General features: G+C 45.7%; 1 protein-coding gene across 7 annotated transcripts in view; it reads left to right on the top strand.

Annotated features, from left to right (window-relative positions):
* LOC144179594 (sodium-coupled monocarboxylate transporter 2-like) overlaps window positions 1-18,309 on the top strand; it is a 213,792-nt gene that overhangs the window by 183,740 nt on the left and 11,743 nt on the right. For 6 of the 7 annotated variants that reach the window (XM_077708012.1, XM_077708007.1, XM_077708013.1 and 3 more), the window contains 2 exons: window positions 7,349-7,509; window positions 12,084-12,181. In XM_077708012.1, the coding sequence (XP_077564138.1) occupies window positions 7,349-7,509; window positions 12,084-12,181 (259 nt within the window). The remainder of the gene's footprint in view (window positions 1-7,348; window positions 7,510-12,083; window positions 12,182-18,309) is intronic. The other variant, XM_077708010.1, reaches the window with a different exon arrangement.

Raw genomic sequence — 18,309 nt, 5'->3', positions numbered from 1 at the left:
AAAATACGGATCGCATGTGTTCAGCTGTATGAACATCATAGACCTTACTATGTTTATTACACTCTAAGAAGTAACAGAACAGAGCCGGGTTTAGTACGGCACGAATGTTGTCGGGACGCAGTTTTCGTTTCTCGGTCGATTCCCGACGACCGTTTGGCCCATCGGCATTGTCGGCGTTTTTGGTCAAAGAGCCATTCACCGCACGATCGGCCGACGTGTTCGTGTCGCCGTCGGCATCGTATGACAAGGTGGCCTGCCTACTCGGAAGTCGGCGTCGCCGTCTTGTGGTTGTCGTATCTGCCTGGCCAACTTACCTTGAATAGAAGCATGGTAATATAGCAAAAAAGATAAATGTGGACGAACACGATAGCGTTAAGCGTGCTGCAGGGAGTGTTAATTAAAGTCATGCGCCGCCGCGACTCGCGCGACGCTGAGAAGGCCACGCTTCCCTTTGCCGGACTGAGAGAAAAATCCCTTCAATCGCATGATTTCTGCTTCGTGGCGCGCATGATAGAATCGATGACGTACACGCGGAAAGGTGGCGGAGCCTGGAACACGCAGGAAAGGGTGAAAACGCGTCAACAAACTTTGCAACGAAAGTGGGATATTTCCGCTGCATGTAAAAATGTCACAATAGGCAGAGAAGACGTTGACCACCCAACCTAAGGATTGCGCTAGTTCATTGAGTGTAATCAAAACGCCTTTGAGGGGCCCTTTAAACCAAAATAGAGCGCGAAAACATGGGGACAAAATAAATACAAGTAGCGCGGCATGCGGGCACTGCCAACTAGTTTATTTCGAAATACTTCAAGGTCTGAAAAGCCGCTAAAACACAGGCCCAGCTGCGTACACGCCATCCAAGCGAAAAACCAGCCACCTGATCTGCTAATACTTTGCACGGCTTAATACACTAACTCCGTCTCCCACAAACACGATGGCATTTGACTGACACAATCTGTGCTTTCCTTTTATATGTGAAAGCCTTTTTAATACGCGTGCCCCAGTTTATGTGCTGCGGCCTAGCAGCTCCAGGGCAGAGAACACAGGCACACAGCCACATCTCGCACGCTGCGAAGCAGGTTAGGGTCGTCGATTATTTGGGAGCGACAACTCATACAGACGGGCCTTGTCGCTGACCCATCGGCCGTTATTTCGTATGTGGGACTTCGCGCAGCTCAGTAGCAACTCCTACACATCGGCCACCACGAAATCCAAACAGCGCTGCGCGTGCCTTTTAGAGCCTATCTTTATAGGAAGGTTCTGAGCGAAACTGGATGCATCGATAGTTAGGCACGTCGAGAAATTTAATGGCAAAGCCAACTTTGTGTTGAAGGATCTGTACCGTCCAATCTAACGTAGGTACCTTGAAGAAATGTACTGAATTTTCTCGCTATGTTAACTCTATCACTACGCTGACGTTCACAGATTTATTTTCTTGTCCTGACTGGTTAGTTCACAGTGATGGTATAAACGTGCTAGAATTCTCGTTTCCTATCGATAAATTTCCATCTGCGGATGGTCACAGAAAGCGGCTGTAACTGTCGTTTTCTCGACAACATCCAGAAACAAATCATAAGACGACCCAACTATAGTACGCGGCCATGCCCTGGTTGGCCACTATAGTATTCGCACGCATCGGTATAGCAATTTTTGAGTTATTTTTTAGTTGTCATAATTACGTATTTCACCGTGGAGATGCACACTGAACTTCAGCTTCCTGCCAGTAGATGGGCTCCTCCAGGAGGTGTGTCGTTATGCGAAACGGTTGGCACTCGTGTTTTATTGCAACTATCCCGAAACAAATAGCACGACCATAGTCCTCTCAAACGACTAGTTACCCATGGGGAGTGTTATAAATATAGGTGAGATGGGTAGGTAGCAGTCACAGCTTTTTAATAAAGCAGGTTCAGTACCCAGTGGTGCCGAGGTGGGCCACTATACTAATTACACTGATTTCCACCAACACCCCCCGCAGCGAGATCACATTTATATACCCTCATTAGACGTCCAAAAAGCCCTTGGCAATGTCTAACACCGAAGCAGCCTTTAGGCAATCTCATTCCATAACCGAGGCCTACACTTCTACCACTATATAACTTTCTGACACAAGGTACTGCTACCATCATTTTGGGCCATGTCCAATCTGCTGTTTCCCACATGCCATACGCGTAATGCCTCAAGGAGCGCTCCTTTCGCCCACGATCTTTAGCCTAGCCCTAATCACAGTTCCCCGCACTCTCCTCACCATCCCCACATACGCAGATGACATAACCCTGCTGGTCCACTCTGGCTCCGACCAACAGATTGAAAAAACACTGCAACACGGCCTCAACCAAGTCCTCGAACCTTTGGTGCTCCAGTGCTCTCCACAAAAATCTTCCCCCCTCACCTTTACACCCCTCCCAACGCATTCCTCTAAATTACCCCCTTCGACTTTTTATACACTCTGACCCAATACTCCACAAACAGCAAGTTAGTCTTAGGCCTCACCCTCACACACAACAGATCACACGCACCCACCCTCCAGCACGTAAAGAAATACGTTATCCGAACCACGCAGCTCATCAGACGAATCGCAACTAAACACCACGGCATCACGGAACTGGACCGCCTCCATCACATACAGTGTTTTACTGAACCGTATCTTGTACCACCTACCCTACCTTAATCTCACATCCACCCAACTTGATTCCCTTGGCGCCTTCCTCCGGCAGACGTATAATCATGCTCTCCTGGTTCTCCCTTACGCAACAACGCATCGCTTACTTGACCTCGGCATGCACAACACCATACGCGAACACCTAGACGGTCACCACATCTTCCAACTCGCACGCCTCACATGTGTACCTTCAGGGCACTACATTCTTAACTCTATAAACATACTCCCATCCACCATTCCAAACCCCTACTCCCCATTCCACCTCACATGAGTAATAGCATCCGAACCCGCCCTATTCCTCACCCCATGCACCCAACCTTGCGTGGAGCCCGGCTACCAGCACGAGCCAACACCCACGTTTTACGCCTTGAGCTTCGCGACGGCTGCACCGCCTGCCACTGCTTCTCCGCGGCGTATACGAGACGAACGCTGGGTGGTTGATACGTGATCATGCTACTTTTTCTTTCTCTTTCGCTTGTTTTTGCCTTTCCGCGCCCAAAACAACTTGTCATGGTCACGTCTGTAAGCACGTAGAGTTAAACCTGGATGCGACGAAGTTGACAAAAGTTGGCAATTTTTCGTTACATCCTGGTATTCGTTAAATGCCAGTTTCAATTTTAGGCTCGCGAGAATGAAGCATAAATGGAGCCAGAATGATAGACATCAGTGAAGATCAACTCTATTTCACAGTGATAAACTGAGTGGGTGGCGCCTGGTGCTTTCGCACTAGCTTGGGCACTACATGGCGCTCTAAAGTTGCAAGGTCACGTACTTCCGTATTTGTAAATGTAACTTAAGTATCACTTCTGGTTTTGACAGTTTTCTGTGCCTTAACGCGCTTTAAGAACCAAAAATGTGCTGAAAAAGCGTCTTTCCGAGAACTTGATGCTCTTTTCCGCCCTCAGAAATGTTAAGACGGTTCCAGCCTAAATACTGTACCGGGCGGTGGCATTTTCCCGTGCCGGCGGATACGGAATCTATAAAGGTGAGCTAGCTAGTCTTCGAAAGACAAAACTTTGATTCATGGCATTAGAACCCATCATCGATGAACCTATACCACAGATAAAAGTGGAGGCGTGCGACAGCAAGCCGACAGGCGGTCGTGGTTTCTCAAACTTTAAGTATCGAGCCGATACCGCACTCACACGTGGAAACGCACTGTAGTTCGCGATTCTGGTGAACAAAATGAACTGTAGTTACTTTTGCCACCTGGTCTGGTGTCATACTACAGAATCAAAACCAGAAGTAGATACTAGAAGCTAGCCACGGGATTCTGCTAGCCGCTCCGTTCATCATCACCATAAGGAGTTTCGTTTTTTTGGCAATTCTAGACGTTTTCGAAGCTGATGACTTACAGTAGAGCCAGTATTCACTAATTTGGGGAATTTCTCCGGCCGATTTTTTAGTAAATGTGCAAAAAATCAGCTTATCAGCTTAGCCACTTCGTTAAATACATGTTAACTGCAGCAACGCCTTCGTTACATAGAGGTCGCGAAAACATAGGTTTTAACGGGGCTGGAAATGGGGAACTGAAAAAGTTCGTTAAATCCAGGAATTCGTTACATACGGGTTTGCCACATCCAGATTTAACTCTAGTACGTTTAGGGCACTTCAATAAACAGCCGCGGTTTGATACACTGCCCGGACACCGACGAAAGCTATCCGGGGACGCGGTTCTGTGCGCTTCCTGGCCTCTCTTACGGACGTGAGCGACGGCACAAGCACATCACCACTGTCACTTCTGAACACTTCAGGAACAAGTGCATTCTACTGTCACCTCGTTTAAACGTCCTACTGGCACAGTGAGGGGTTGGTTTTGCCTTGCAGCGCGTACAACAAAGGCAGCTTCGTTTTGAATAATATGCACGTTGTAGAAAAATCTGTCTTGGGAAGGGATCATCGCAATACCTGGCAACCACTTGCCCCTTTTAAGAGAATATAAGCAACGCGGAAATGTTGTGCACATAGAAGGCTCTGCGTAGTTAAATGTGTGCCCACTCACGCTTAATAGCAAGAATCAGGGAAAATTAATGAAAGCACGATATAATAAATGGTCTGCTAGTCGGGAAGAAACGGAAGAGCTCGTACGGGAATAAAAAAAAACCCGTGCAGCTTAGGAAATGCTAATGACGTTCGTCTGAACTTACGCCAGGTAAGCCGTACCTTACCCATCTAAATGCGAAATGCTTCACAGGAGATGGAGGAACCACGTGGATGGGCACGATCAACTATCGTTGTGCACAAATGCGGAAAATATCAAAGAATGAACGTTTTAGTAATCCCAAACAAAAGCTACGCTTTCCATTTCATCCTGTTTATCGACTTCAGCGACCATCCAGTCACTCGGTTGACGCATTTTTTCAAGTACAGGGCAAGGAGTTCACAAACCATAAAAGGTATCGCTGACAGGGTGTGGCATCTGATAAGGCCACGTGATTTTAGCTGGTGCTAGTTTCTGTAGGCTCCCTGTGTCATATGGGGATGTTTCGAAGCAGCAAATTTGTCGCGGGCATGGCTTACTCCATAGGCCCGTCGCCGCGCTGCTTGCGGAAGATATATCTGCGGATGATAAATGTTCGCGAGCGCTCACCTCTGGACGAGATGACCCAACATTAAATTCTTTGTCGGGTGCGGATCCCAGGGTATCATTTTGTATTATTCGCCGTACTTCTTTCGTATAATGTAACTGAAAGTTATGCGATATTGCTAGTCCGGAGTATTGATAAATATCCGAGGTACTGCGTAACTGGCGTTCTGCCAGGTATGAGTGCTGAGCTAGGTTAATTAGCGCACAAAAACCAACTTAAATCATGGTGTGTAGCCGTAGCATGACCATCTGAGGAAATGCAGCTTACGGAGACGCTTTTGGTAAATTTCAGTGCTGTGGAATTTCAATCAGCTACATGCATACGATGGCTTCGCGACGCTGGTCTGTGACACACTCTTGGCGCACATACCTACGAAATGTACCACACTAAGATCGCGTCGGAAATATTTACACTCTCGTGAATACACCACATTTGCGAATAGAGTGAGTGGTCTATATTGATATGTGTTTGGAACGCATGCAAACGGTAAATCTCAGTCTTGAACGTGCCTCAAAGGCAGCGGCGACGGGGGCGGGAGCAGGCCGGAGACACCCGCGGCTCGTTTCGAAACAGGCCTCTAGGGGGATTTAAGTGGCGCCCTTTCAGGCAGCGCTCGAGGGGTATACCAACCATCATCATGCACACTACACATTGATGCCACTCCCAGCCCTCACGCACCTGCACACTGTGTAGCTCTTGTTGGCCAATACACAGCACCAAATGTCGCGGCGGCTACCATCCTAACTACAACACAACCACGGCGGAGGAGGCAGCCATTGCCCCAGCGCTCACGCAGCGCCCCACCACCCAATTCGTCCTATCTGACTCTCAGCAGGCCATCCGCAGTTTTGTTCCCGGTAAGATTCTCCCCGAAAATCTTCCATCGGCCATCGTGACCCTGTTGTGGACACCAGCCCAAACAGGCGTAGGCGCTAATTCAGGGGTGCACGTACCTTCTCGCGAACTTATTGACCGAGTTACCATTTCACTACGCCTACATGCGATTCCCCTGCAGGCAGCCATTCTCGCTCCTGCAATACAGGAATATTGCCCTGCAATACCCCTTCTCCGCCGCCGATACCCACCCCAGCACACCCCCGTCTCACCGCGGAGGCGGGCCATATGGTGCGCATCCTACAAACAACTTTCCCACACAGATCACGATTGATACACACTGAGCCACACCTCTTTACTGCCCGTACCTGTCTGGCGTGCGCGGCACTCGACACTCATTACCATTCCCTCTGCGAGTGCCCCGAAGACCGATACCACTCTCCTCTGGGAGCAGATGTTGCGCAACTCGGAGGAGCCGGGCCAAGTCCTGACCACCTCATGGGCCCTGGCGGTCGCGGCGGCCATCATGGCCTTTTCCACCCCCAATACCTGATCCCGAAGGACGCCATAACATCTTACTTCCTTCCTTCCTTTTTTGCCATTTTTCTTTCATACGTAGCCTCAAAATAATGTTACCCCAGAAAGACCAATTTCAAATCTCATTGATCTAGGCAAAGGAAAAATTTACTATCCCGTCCTAACGAAGGTTTAGAGAAGCTCGAAAGCTTTGTAATATCAAAAGTGCGTCAAAAGTACGTCAAATCCTTCGCCATAAGTGCGTCCAACCTTTGCTGAAAGTGGGTACAATCGACCGTCAAAGTTTCAAAGACCCAAATCGCAAACGAAAAACGAATTCATGCGACCATTTCTCGCAAACTAAGCAAACTTATCTACGAACGATCTAAATGTGTACCGTTTCGTTGTTTATGGGATAAAGGTACACTCATGTACTCTTTCTTCAAGATTGATGCGGGTATGGTGTTATCTAGAAGCTTTCGTTTTCACAATTTTCAAGGAACCGTTTTGATTTTGACACAATGGAAGCCTGGCTTCACGCACGCGCAGTGTGTCCAGAGATTTTATCAGACCTCTTCGCTCGACCAAACGGTTTATGGCGGAACACCATTGGTCCAACTCAGAAACTTTTCGCTGCCTTAAGAAGATGTCTCTAATTCTACTATTGTTCAAGCTCCTGTCTGTGGACCGAATCAACCAGCTGTCAGTCCCGCGGCATGTACTAACATTTGTCTGTTTCTTCTGCTTGCAGGCGGCGCTACTGTCCATGTGCACAGGTCTCGGGCTTGCCTTCTGGGTGGCCGTCGGTGGCATCGCCTACCCTGGCCGCCCAATGGTCGCTCGCACAAGCCTCGAAATGTGCGCCTTCAACTACACCCCACGGGTTCCACCACCCCGCACCTACTACTCCGGGTGAGGGGTGTTGCCACGAGCACGCGTCGAACGTTTAGCTTGGAGACGTCCCTGCGTAGTAGAGCGAGAAGCACAGATCAAGTTATCAAGTTGACCACACAGATTAGGGGATCAAGGAGGGTGGATGAATTGAAGTCACTCCATCAATATTCAAAGACGGAATCACTCTTCTATCCTAGCATATATCACAATGATCGCGGCTGATTTAAGCGCACCAGTGGAAGTCAGGTAGAAATTTTTTTCGACAAACATTACCGACAGCTGTGTCTAGGTAAAACAGCATATAATGGTAGCATAGGTCGGCAAAACAGAAAGAACTCACTCAAACTCAATCACAATTTTTTTCATTCATGCTGTACTCAATCAAACTCAGACTCAAAAAGTTCGTCTGTTCACAAAATCACTCGTACTCACTCATCAAATACTCATTTGTAATCGTACTCACTTGTACTCAAACTCATTTGTCCTCACGAGTATTCATACTCAATCTGTACTCATGAGTACTGAATCTGTACTCATGAGCACTCACTCTGTACTCATGAGTACTCAATCTGTACTCATGAGTACTACTCATTTTTCACTCATGAGTACTACTCATTCTGCACTCATGAGTACTCAATCTGTACTCATGAGTACTCAATTTGTATTACTCACGAATAATCAACTTATCTGCACTGTTAGATTAGCTCGAATGAAAGACTAAGTAGAAAAAATCAATGGTTTAATTGATTAGAAAAACACAGGTTACATATAAATCAGGACAGAGGAAGAAAACGTCTGACGCGGTGCACTGTCGTTGGGCAACTTACTGCGCGAAGGCAAGTACATGTGACAAAGCAAAACGGAACGTAAGCACTCGCGTTGCGTCTGGTGTTTCCTCTTGTTCTCAGGCCGGGTCGGGCTCAGGGGAGCTCGGCGGTTGTCGGTGCAGCCGTGGCCGTAAACTGCGTTTTTCTGCGTGTCTTCGGGTGGCAGCTTTTGTCGTCCGTTTTCTTGTTTGCACTACTGTTTGCACTACTGTACTCAGGAGTGCATACACTCAAGAGTGCAAGCACTCGCAAAAACAGTAATCATGAGTATTGTACTCATCAGTGCTGTGTACTCATGAGTGATGTGTACTCATGAGTACTGTGTACTCATGAGTGCTGTGTACTCATGAGTGCTGTGTACTCATGAGTACTCATACTCATTAGTACTCAAACTCATGAGTACTCATACTCATGAATACTGTACTCATGAGTACTCATACTCATGAGTAGTGTACTCATGAGTACTGTACTCATGAGTACTGTACTCACGAGTAGTGGACTTACCCCTATACTCACTCGTCATCGTACTCACTATTTTTTTCTGGGTGTGTGATCACTCATCATCGTACGCACTCGTTAGTTTGAGTACAAATGAGTACAAATGAGTGTACTCACGAGTGAGTACGCCGACCTATGAATGGTAGTACCGAGCTCATGCATATCCTTCTATTATGAAGTTGTATTTTAATAGTGGCGTGCAAAATAGTTGAATCTGGCAACGTCGTTATCTCAACCATGAATAGGGCTCGCAAGGATAAAAGGCCAAACGCAAAAAATATCGTCTTGTCGAAACGGTAGCAAGGGATTACGTTGTCCAACGAAGGTTTTTCTCGTGTTTGCCCACCATCTTCACAGTTTCACCGTTGTCGTTCTCTCTTTCTCTCTTTCTCTCTCTCTCTCTCTCTCTCTCTCTCTATATATATATATATATATATATATATATATATATATATCAAAGTTGCAGTCCTTATTGCCAGTGCTGTTTGGCGTTTTTTAACAGTGTTTTATAGTGCCGAATGAGGTATGATTGCCTTTTTTTCTTTTTAATGCAGGAATAAATAATAGAAAATTCAAGTCGAGAAAAAATGCGCCGTTTTTTCCGGATATATACATAAATATATATATATATCTTGTTTGTTTGTTGATGTTGTAACATAGGCGTAGCCTGACTGTATGCACACTCCCCATTTCCGAAACATTTTCCGCTCTTTCTCACAGTTTTATGCAAACCTAGAAATGTGTTGAAAATGTTTGCGACAGCAAAATCATGTAACTTTACTCTGATGAAGGCAAGTCCCGTTGCCGCTACGTAAGTAAACATTGTTTGTTATTGTTCTTGCTGTGTATCCGACTCTTTACTTATACTATATATAAATATATATATATATATATATATATATATATATATATATATATATATATATATATATATATATATATATATATATATCAGAGTGTCCAACCGGAACTGAACAGAAAAAAGAAATCGGGTACTGGTTCCCGAGGAAGCGGTTGGACCATGCGCTGATGATGATGACACGACGTACACCCCATTCGCCGCTTTTCTCTTGCGCATTATCAATTTCGTAACTTCTCAGGAACTTTCGCCTTTACATCAGTCAACACTATCACCACTGTTTTTGTTGTTACAACATCAAGAGAGGTATGCGCCCCGATTTTTCAATGGTAACCTACTGCTTTTAGCGTGAACAGAACGCAACACTGAACAAACAAAATTTCTCACTCTCGGCAGCCTGCAGGCGATATGAAACAATCGCGTTTGCCCTTCGCACGCCGCTACTGTATAAGGGTAACCGGCCGCAAGATTGCTGCGCTTTGCAACGGCTAAGGCCAACACCCGAAATGTGAATACGTGTTGAAGTTAATAATTTCCTCAAAAAGCTCGCCCACCTGGAAACTGTACCTACTAGACAAGTGTGACCCTCAAGAACACCTCTGTAGATGAACCATTGGCGGCTGACCACACGGATGCGGGTTCGATCCCTGCACATGCGCACCGTTTCTCTGATGCCGACCAAAAACAAGAACGTCCATGCGTCGAGATTTGAAAGCACGTTAAAGATCTCCAGGTGGTTCGATTGTTTTACCGGCTTGCAATATACACTATCCCTCATATCACAGTACGTACTGAGTAAGTTAGGTGCATCAAACACACCAATACATTTCGGAAACAGGGTTTTTACAGGAAAAAAAACACGGCTCATCATATGGTTTTAAATTATTCCGCGCAGAGTTCCCACGCGAATAATTCCTGCACTTTTTTGGCTGCCTTCGGGCATTGAATACCTTCGGACACAGGGATACTCGTTTACGCCTCGCGTTAGAACGTAATGCGTACTGAAAGAAACACCCCGTCACGCCTTTACGCCTCGCGCTGGAACGCTTCGCAACGCGTGCTAAAATAACACCAGGACATTCGTTTTACCCGCCGCGGTGGCTCAGTGGCTTAGGCGTCGCGCTACTGTGCACAAGGTCGCGGGTTCGATTCTGATGGAGGCGAATAGCAAAAATTCCCTTGTGTACGAGGTTTCGCCGCACGTCAGAGGTGCCCAGGTGGTCAAAAATAATCCGGTGTCGTCCACTACGGCGCGTCTCATCCCCTGCGTTGCGTCGGCGCGTTAAACCCCACAATCAAATCAAAATCGGTACACTCGTTTGCGCCTCGCGCTGGAACGCTTCGTAACGCGTACTAAAAAAACACCGGGCCACTCATTTACTGCTCGCGCTAGAACGCCTCGTGTTTCAAAGACCCGAGACCTTTACAGCAAAGCTGTATAGCTCTACCCCCCAACGGTTTCATCTTCTTTGGCAAAAAGGCCAAGGCGTGCAGAATACACTTATAAACTGCATGCTTCGCCCTTTACCACGTTTCACGTTAGTAAAGTTGGCCCGGGATTTTTTTAACCCACCGCCCTTGACTCCAGCATGTGAAGAGCGGTCGACAAGCTTGAAACCCCCTTGTGATGCCTTAAGTACCAATTCTGTCGGAACCACAGCCCTGTGTTGTGAATGGTTATTATAATGACAATGAAGGCCTGAGGTAATGAACGCAACAATTTAAGGCACTCAAAGGGTTACGTGATGGACCGCAGATACAGAAAAAAATAGTGGCAGTGTAATTATCTGTCTGCGGCCAGCGCAGTATTTTTGCAATATATAGGTTGGCGAGTAAATCGTAGGTGTATCTGGTAAAGAGCTTGAAACCGCTGTTAGTTCAACACCAGGGAAATTGACGCTGGATTTCCTTGTCCGCTCCAACAGCACCCATTCGGGTCCATGGGCATTGAGGTAAAAGAATAAAGTGAACTCGTACTGGGCACGTGGACACACTGGAACGAAGATGTAGACGACCTTTCACTTCATGCGGAACACACTGCACAACTATTCTGCTGGTTGCTCTTGTTGACGTAGCCGTGCTGCCCACTCACTTTTGTTTCCGTGGGTGCATAATTAGCGTACGTATCTGCGCAGTTCACGACGCGCCAGTTCGTGTGCGGAATCACGTAATTTACCCACGGTGTGTCTGCCAGTTAAACACTGCCATCGTCAACTGCAGTGCTCTCAACTTGTCCATCTAGAGTGTATTCAAGAAGGCGCTACCGTCTTGTCAGGCGATCGCGGTCTTGTCACGCGATATTGTGTGTTTGTTTTCTGTGAGCATGTTGACTTCAACGTGCATTCATAATAGCCTTCCCCAAAAGAGATTGTAACGTGGGCGATGTGTTTGCTTCGATACATTTTCAGGGGAATAATGGAACTGTACCACATATCGTATTTGTGGATCCCTGTCATCAGCTTTTTCACAACCTTCCTCTTGGCCATCATCATCACGATCTTGCTCGGTGAGTGTTTCCGTCCTGTCACAGTTAATATTGTGTGGCGTCACTTATAAACATTTCTACATCCAGTCAAAACGCAATGTATGTCCCGAAGGAAATAGACTTTTTACGTCCTGTGTGCGCCCCCTGTATTGTAATTTGGCCAGCGACTTTCTGCGTCCTCAAGGTGTCCTTCGTGTTTCCGTCCGCCATGCGTCCAGTCTATCTCCTAAAGGCAACAGGCGCCATACGGCCTTTGTGTGTCCGCTGTGTGTCCCGAAGGCAATAGAGCGAATTCCTCCAAGTGTCCTTTGTGTTTTCGTCCTCCATGCGTCCAGTCTATTTCCTAAAGGCAACAGACACCATACGGCATTTGTGTGTCCCCTGTGTGTCCCGAAGGCAATAGACTGCATTCGTCCCTTTTGTTTCCTTTGTGTCTCCCTGTATTGAAATTTGGCCACCGACTTTTTGTGTCCTCCAAGCATACTTTATGTTTCCGTCCTCTATGTGTCTTAAAAGCTTCTAGCTTTTGAGTTCCCTTTGCCTGCTGTCGAATAGCAGAGCCCTACAGCCAGCTACGTGTATAAAAAATCAGCCAGCTCCACATTCACTGGTTCATGTTTAAGTTATGTCTGTAAGAGCAAGCTCACGAAAACCAAATGAAACACGACTCTTGCGAACCTCATGATTTTATTCAGGTTGGATCCATTAGTGCTACTGCCAGATGCGACATTAGGCCTCTCCTCATGTTCACCTATTACGAGATGGGGTGGCCACTGCCACACTTGAACCTGAAATGACAAACGAATTGATCGCGCATGAGGTGGTTTAAACAAACATGTCTATGGAACATTTGCTGGCTATGCTTGCAAGCATGAAAGAGTGTTCCTATACAAATTGTACCAAGTATCCTAAAAGACAAATTACAACTTCTAAGTTGCAATATTAACCACAAAATCTAGAGCAAATAATTTACCTATTGAGCTTACAGACACCAAATACTGCTACAGAGGCAACATAACCCACACCTTAATACTGTTTAGACTCATGGCCTCCTCATGAGGGGCATTACTGCAGCCTCGCAACAGCATTCGAGAGCTGAGATTATTGCAGTGGCACGGTTGGAACAAAGCAATACGAGAGGGGGAGGAGGAGAAGGTAACATAAAATAGCACGAACATTCCGAGACAAGGCATTTTTCAAGGTATTTAATGACACGTGCCACTAGTGGAGGATTTAGCGTGTTTGGCGTGAATTTCGGGGGGCCACGGTGGGTGCTACCGAGGCCGCTTCGTACTTGCAGTAGAGGCTCTTGATTAACGTAGCCGCACACAACTTGTCAGGAGTTTTGTCAAACGGTGACCTCGATGGGCGTCTACAAGAGCAGCGTAGTACGGCGACGACACCGGCGCTTTGCGAGCACTCACGACGTTTCGAGTGGCACAAGAGCACTAACGCTTACTAACAGGTAATATTACGGCAGGAGGTGCAGGTAGTAATGCACGTAACACTGGAAAACAAAAAAAAACGCCATAACCACGAACAATGAACCAGCCATGTTTTTTTTGCCCATGGCACTGACTGCATATAGAATAATTTATACTAGACATGTTACTACAGTTGGCTATATAGCAGCTCTTTCATGATCATCCTTGAAGCAAACTAGGCGGGCGCAATTATAGTATTTTGTTAGTGTTAATAAAAACCACCATATACAGGGTGTCCCAGCTATCATGCACCAAGATTTAAAAAAAGGGAAATTGCGTAACTCGAAGAAAACCTAGTGCATAATGTTTGCAGTACTGTGAAGAAGCGGATAGTAATTTTTCCGTTAATGAGACTTAATTAATTAATTGTAATTAATTATCTAACTCGAGAAATACTGTCCTAATCACTAAAGTGTCAATGAGGCACTTGTAGGTAACCACGAGGGGCATCTAACTGCGCTATTTTCAGCGACGAACTAATTGCGTACTCATTTATTCTGACTGATAAAGGAAACCCGCGAAATATGAAAAATACCACGTGATGACGCTTACGCGCGCATTGTAAAGCAGCGTCCCCAAACAAAGCTGATTGAAAGCAACTGCTTCGCGTGTTACCCGCCCTAAGAGACAGCGCATCACCTTGATAATAGCATGCATGGAAGGAGCAGCAGCAGCAAGATTCGCGGGACGCGTGTGCAGATAAGGAACAAACTCGATCGCGATTTCTTCTTTCTTTCTTTTGTCTATTTCATTCTGGCTAACTCAGAGGCAGCCTGTTTGAGGGCGTTGCTTTACGGTGCGCGCGGAGGCGCCGTCACGTGGTATTTTTCATATTTCGCGGGTTTCGGTTATCAGTCAGAATAAATGTGCACGCAATTAGTTCATCGCTCAAAATACTGCAGTTAGATGCCCCTCGTGGTTACCTACAAGTGCCTCATTGACACTTTAGTGATTGGGACAGTATTTCTCGAGTTAGACGATTAATTACAATTAATTAATTAAGTCTCATTAACGAAAAAATTACTCTCCGCTTCTTCACAGTACTGCAAACATTATGCACTAGGTTTTCTTCGAGTTACGCAATTTCCCTTTTTTTAAATCTTGGTGCATGATAGCTGGGACACCCTGTATATAGTCGCAGTACATTTTCTTAAAAGCGAGTGACGTATTTTGTTAAGATGATAAGTTGTCGTTACACAAAAATAAAAATCTATTAGCAAACAAAGTTATTATCATCTTCTTGTGCACTATGACGGACTCTGGTGTTTTGTTCAGCGTACAAGCATTCACTTCTGTACTTTTCATACACAAAACGGACGCATCAAAAATAAAATTCCTTGCAGACAAACATTCACATATGCACACAAGAACACCGTGCGTCAAGTTATTCACGCAGGCAATTAATAGTTCACCGAAATTGACGCTTAGCGAGGCTGTGCACGCTCAAATATTTGCACTTACGTTTACGCCTCGTATTCGTGCTGCCGCTGTGGGGCGGAGGTTTATTTCTCGCTCACAGTTCCAATGTGTCGAGGTTCGAAACCAGCCAGATCAACACTTTTTTCTCACTCTGTGTTTCAATTAAAGTTTGTCCGCCTTAGGTTATATTTTGGTGTTTTAAATCATTGCTCTCCTCTGGCTGTGTCTCTTGTTATTTTCTGTCGCAATATTTTTCTATAGCAAGCAATGCCCCAATAAACAGTACACAACTTCAGTATTTTGCTGCAAGGATAAGCAATTTTAAAAAGACCCTGAAGGAAAACAAATATAAGGACAATCGGAAGCCACTTTTTAGTTTGTTTTCAATTCGACGTTCTGCTTTAAGATTTTCTGCTGCTTATATTCTTCTCCCCGCATTCTTTCGTAAGAGGAAGGAGGAGGCACTTGTATTACCCTCGCTCAATATGAACCCTGCTTACACCACCATTTTGTACAAAGGTACCAGTTGCTGCTATTAATTCTATGAATTTAGTAGACCTCACTAGCACGAAATAACATATGCAGTGCTGCAACAATTTTCCCAAACCATCGGCATTGTTTCTTACTTACTAGCTAAGCCAAAAAACTTAACCTTTCAAGTATCATTAAGGCTTACATGCTGGACTTGATGTTTGCTTGAGTAAGCACAACAGGATTATTTAGTTTACGGCACTTCAGAAAAAGAATATAATGCAATGAAGAGTTCTGTCTCCCACCCAATGTCCTAGAGGCAACACAGAGGAAATGGGTCTAAGCCCTTTGACTTCATTTTGCCTTGAGTACACACATGGGCAATATCATTGCGGAACTCAGAACGAGAAGAAAGCAAGTCAGGTTTAATGTTTTCTACAACTCACCTACCTACTACTATTACTACTTCTCTACTACTACTACTACTACTACTACTACTACTACTACTACTACTACTACTACTTATACTACTCGCCTACCTACTAGTTGAGTTTGCAGAACGGAATAACCTACGCATAATGAATACCTTCTTCTGTAAGCGGGAGAGTCGGAAGTGGACCTGGAGGAGCCCGAATGGGGACCACAAAAATGAAATAGACTTCATATTATGCCATAACCCTGGCGTCGTGCAGGATGTGAAAGTGCTCGGAAGGGTAACGTGTAGTGACCACCGTATGGTAAGATCTCGAATTAGGCTAGATTTGAGGAGGGACCGCAACAACCTAGTACGAAAGAAGCCGATAAATGAGCTAACAGTAAGACGTGAAGTAAAAGAATTCAGGATGGCGCTGCAAAACGATATTCCGCTCTTAACGAGGAAGCCGAGCTTACGACACAGGAAGCCAGTGACAACCTTACACGCATTATCACGGAGTGTGCAGTAGAAGTCGGGGGCACTATGGCTAGACAGGATACTGGTAAACTTTCACAGGAGACAAAAGATCTAACCAGGAAACGGCAAACCATGACAATCTCTACCGCAGCTTTCAGAATAGAACTAGCGGAGCTGTCGAAGTTAATCAATAAGCGTAAGACAGCTGACATACGGAAGTATAATATCGAGAGGATCAAATACGCGGTAAAGAACGGAGGTAGAAGGAAAGCTGTGAAGAGGCGTCTTGGCGTGGGGAAAAATCAGATGTATGCACTTAAAGATAAGCAAGGCAATGTCATCACAAATAGGGATAAAATGGTCACAGTGGCCGAGGAGTTCTATAGGGATCTGTACAGTAGCCGGGACATCCAGGATAATGCCGAACGAGACAGTAGTTCAGAGGAGATAGACATCCCACCAGTAACGACCGAAAATGTAAGGAAGGCTTTGAAAGAAATGAAAGGGGGCAAAGCACCTGGTGAGGATCATATAACAGCAGACCTCTTGAAGGATGGCGGAGAAATTGTACTTGAAAAACTGGCAAACCTGTATACGCAATGCCTAATAGCCGCAATGGTAACGGAATCTTGGAAGAACGCGAACATCATCCTAATCCATAAGAAAGGAAACATGAAGCACTTCAAAAATTACAGGCCGATCAGCTTACTGTCAGTCGTCTACAAGGTACTTACCAAGGTAATCGCTAACCGAATTTCTGCAACCTTAGATTTCAGTCAACTTAAAGAACAAGCAGGGTTCCGTAAAGGTTATTCAACAATGGCCATATTCACACGATCAATCAGGTGATAGAGAAGTGCGCTGAGTATACTGAACCCCTATATATAGCCTTCACAGATTATGAGAAAGCATTTTACTCGGTCGAAACCCTAGCAGTCATTCAGGCATTACGGAACCAGGGGGTAGATGAGCATTATGTAAGAATACTAGAGAATATCTGCAATGGGTCTACAGCTACCATCATCCTCCATAGGGAAAGCAGTAAAATACCTATAAGGAAGGGTGTCAGACAAGGAGACAATCTCTCCAATGTTATTCACCGCATGTGTACAAGAAGTATTCAGAACGTTGGATTGGGAACAGGTGGGCGTAAGGGTTAATCGAGAATACCTCAGTAACCTCAGATTTGCTGATGACGTTGCCTTGCTAAGTAACTCAGGGGACGAATTGAAAAGCATGCTTTCCGTACTGGACGAACAGGGTAGAACCGTGGGCCTGAAAATTAATATGCAGAAAACTAAATTAATGATCAATAACCTCGGGACAGCACAGCGGTTTGAGATAGGTGGCGAGGCAGTGGAAGTGGTAAGCGAATATATCTACTTAGGCCAAGTTGTGACCCCAGATCATAACCATGCGGCAGAGATAATTAGAAGGATTAGAATGGGGTGGGGTGCATATGGCAGGCATTCTCAGATAATGAATAGCAGCCTACCATTGTTGCTGAAGAAGAAAGTGTATGACAGCTGTATCTTACCGGTACTCACCTACGGAGCAGAAACTTCGAGGCTCACTAAGAGGGCTCAACTTAAATTGAGTACGACTCAGCGGGCAATGGAGCGTAAAATGATAGGTGTAACATTGAGAGACAAGAAGAGAGCGGAGTGGGTCAGGGAACAAACACGTGTTAAGGACATATTAGTAGAGGTTAAGAAGGATAAATGGACGTGGGCAGGACATGTAATGCGGAGGCAAGATAACCGCTGCTCATTACAGGTAACAGAGTGGATCCCTAGAGAAGGCAAGCGTTGCAGGGGCGGCAGAAAGTTAGATGGGCAGATGAGATCAAGAAGTTTGCGGGGATAAATTGGTCACAGTTGGCA

This window comes from Haemaphysalis longicornis, unplaced genomic scaffold, assembly GCF_048455015.1.
Source record: "Haemaphysalis longicornis isolate Haplotype H1 unplaced genomic scaffold, Haemaphysalis longicornis Haplotype H1 scaffold_4, whole genome shotgun sequence".
Lineage (NCBI taxonomy): Eukaryota > Metazoa > Arthropoda > Arachnida > Ixodida > Ixodidae > Haemaphysalis > Haemaphysalis longicornis.
The sequence above is the reverse complement of the archived record's forward strand: the minus strand, read 5'-3'. Positions and strand labels throughout refer to the sequence as shown.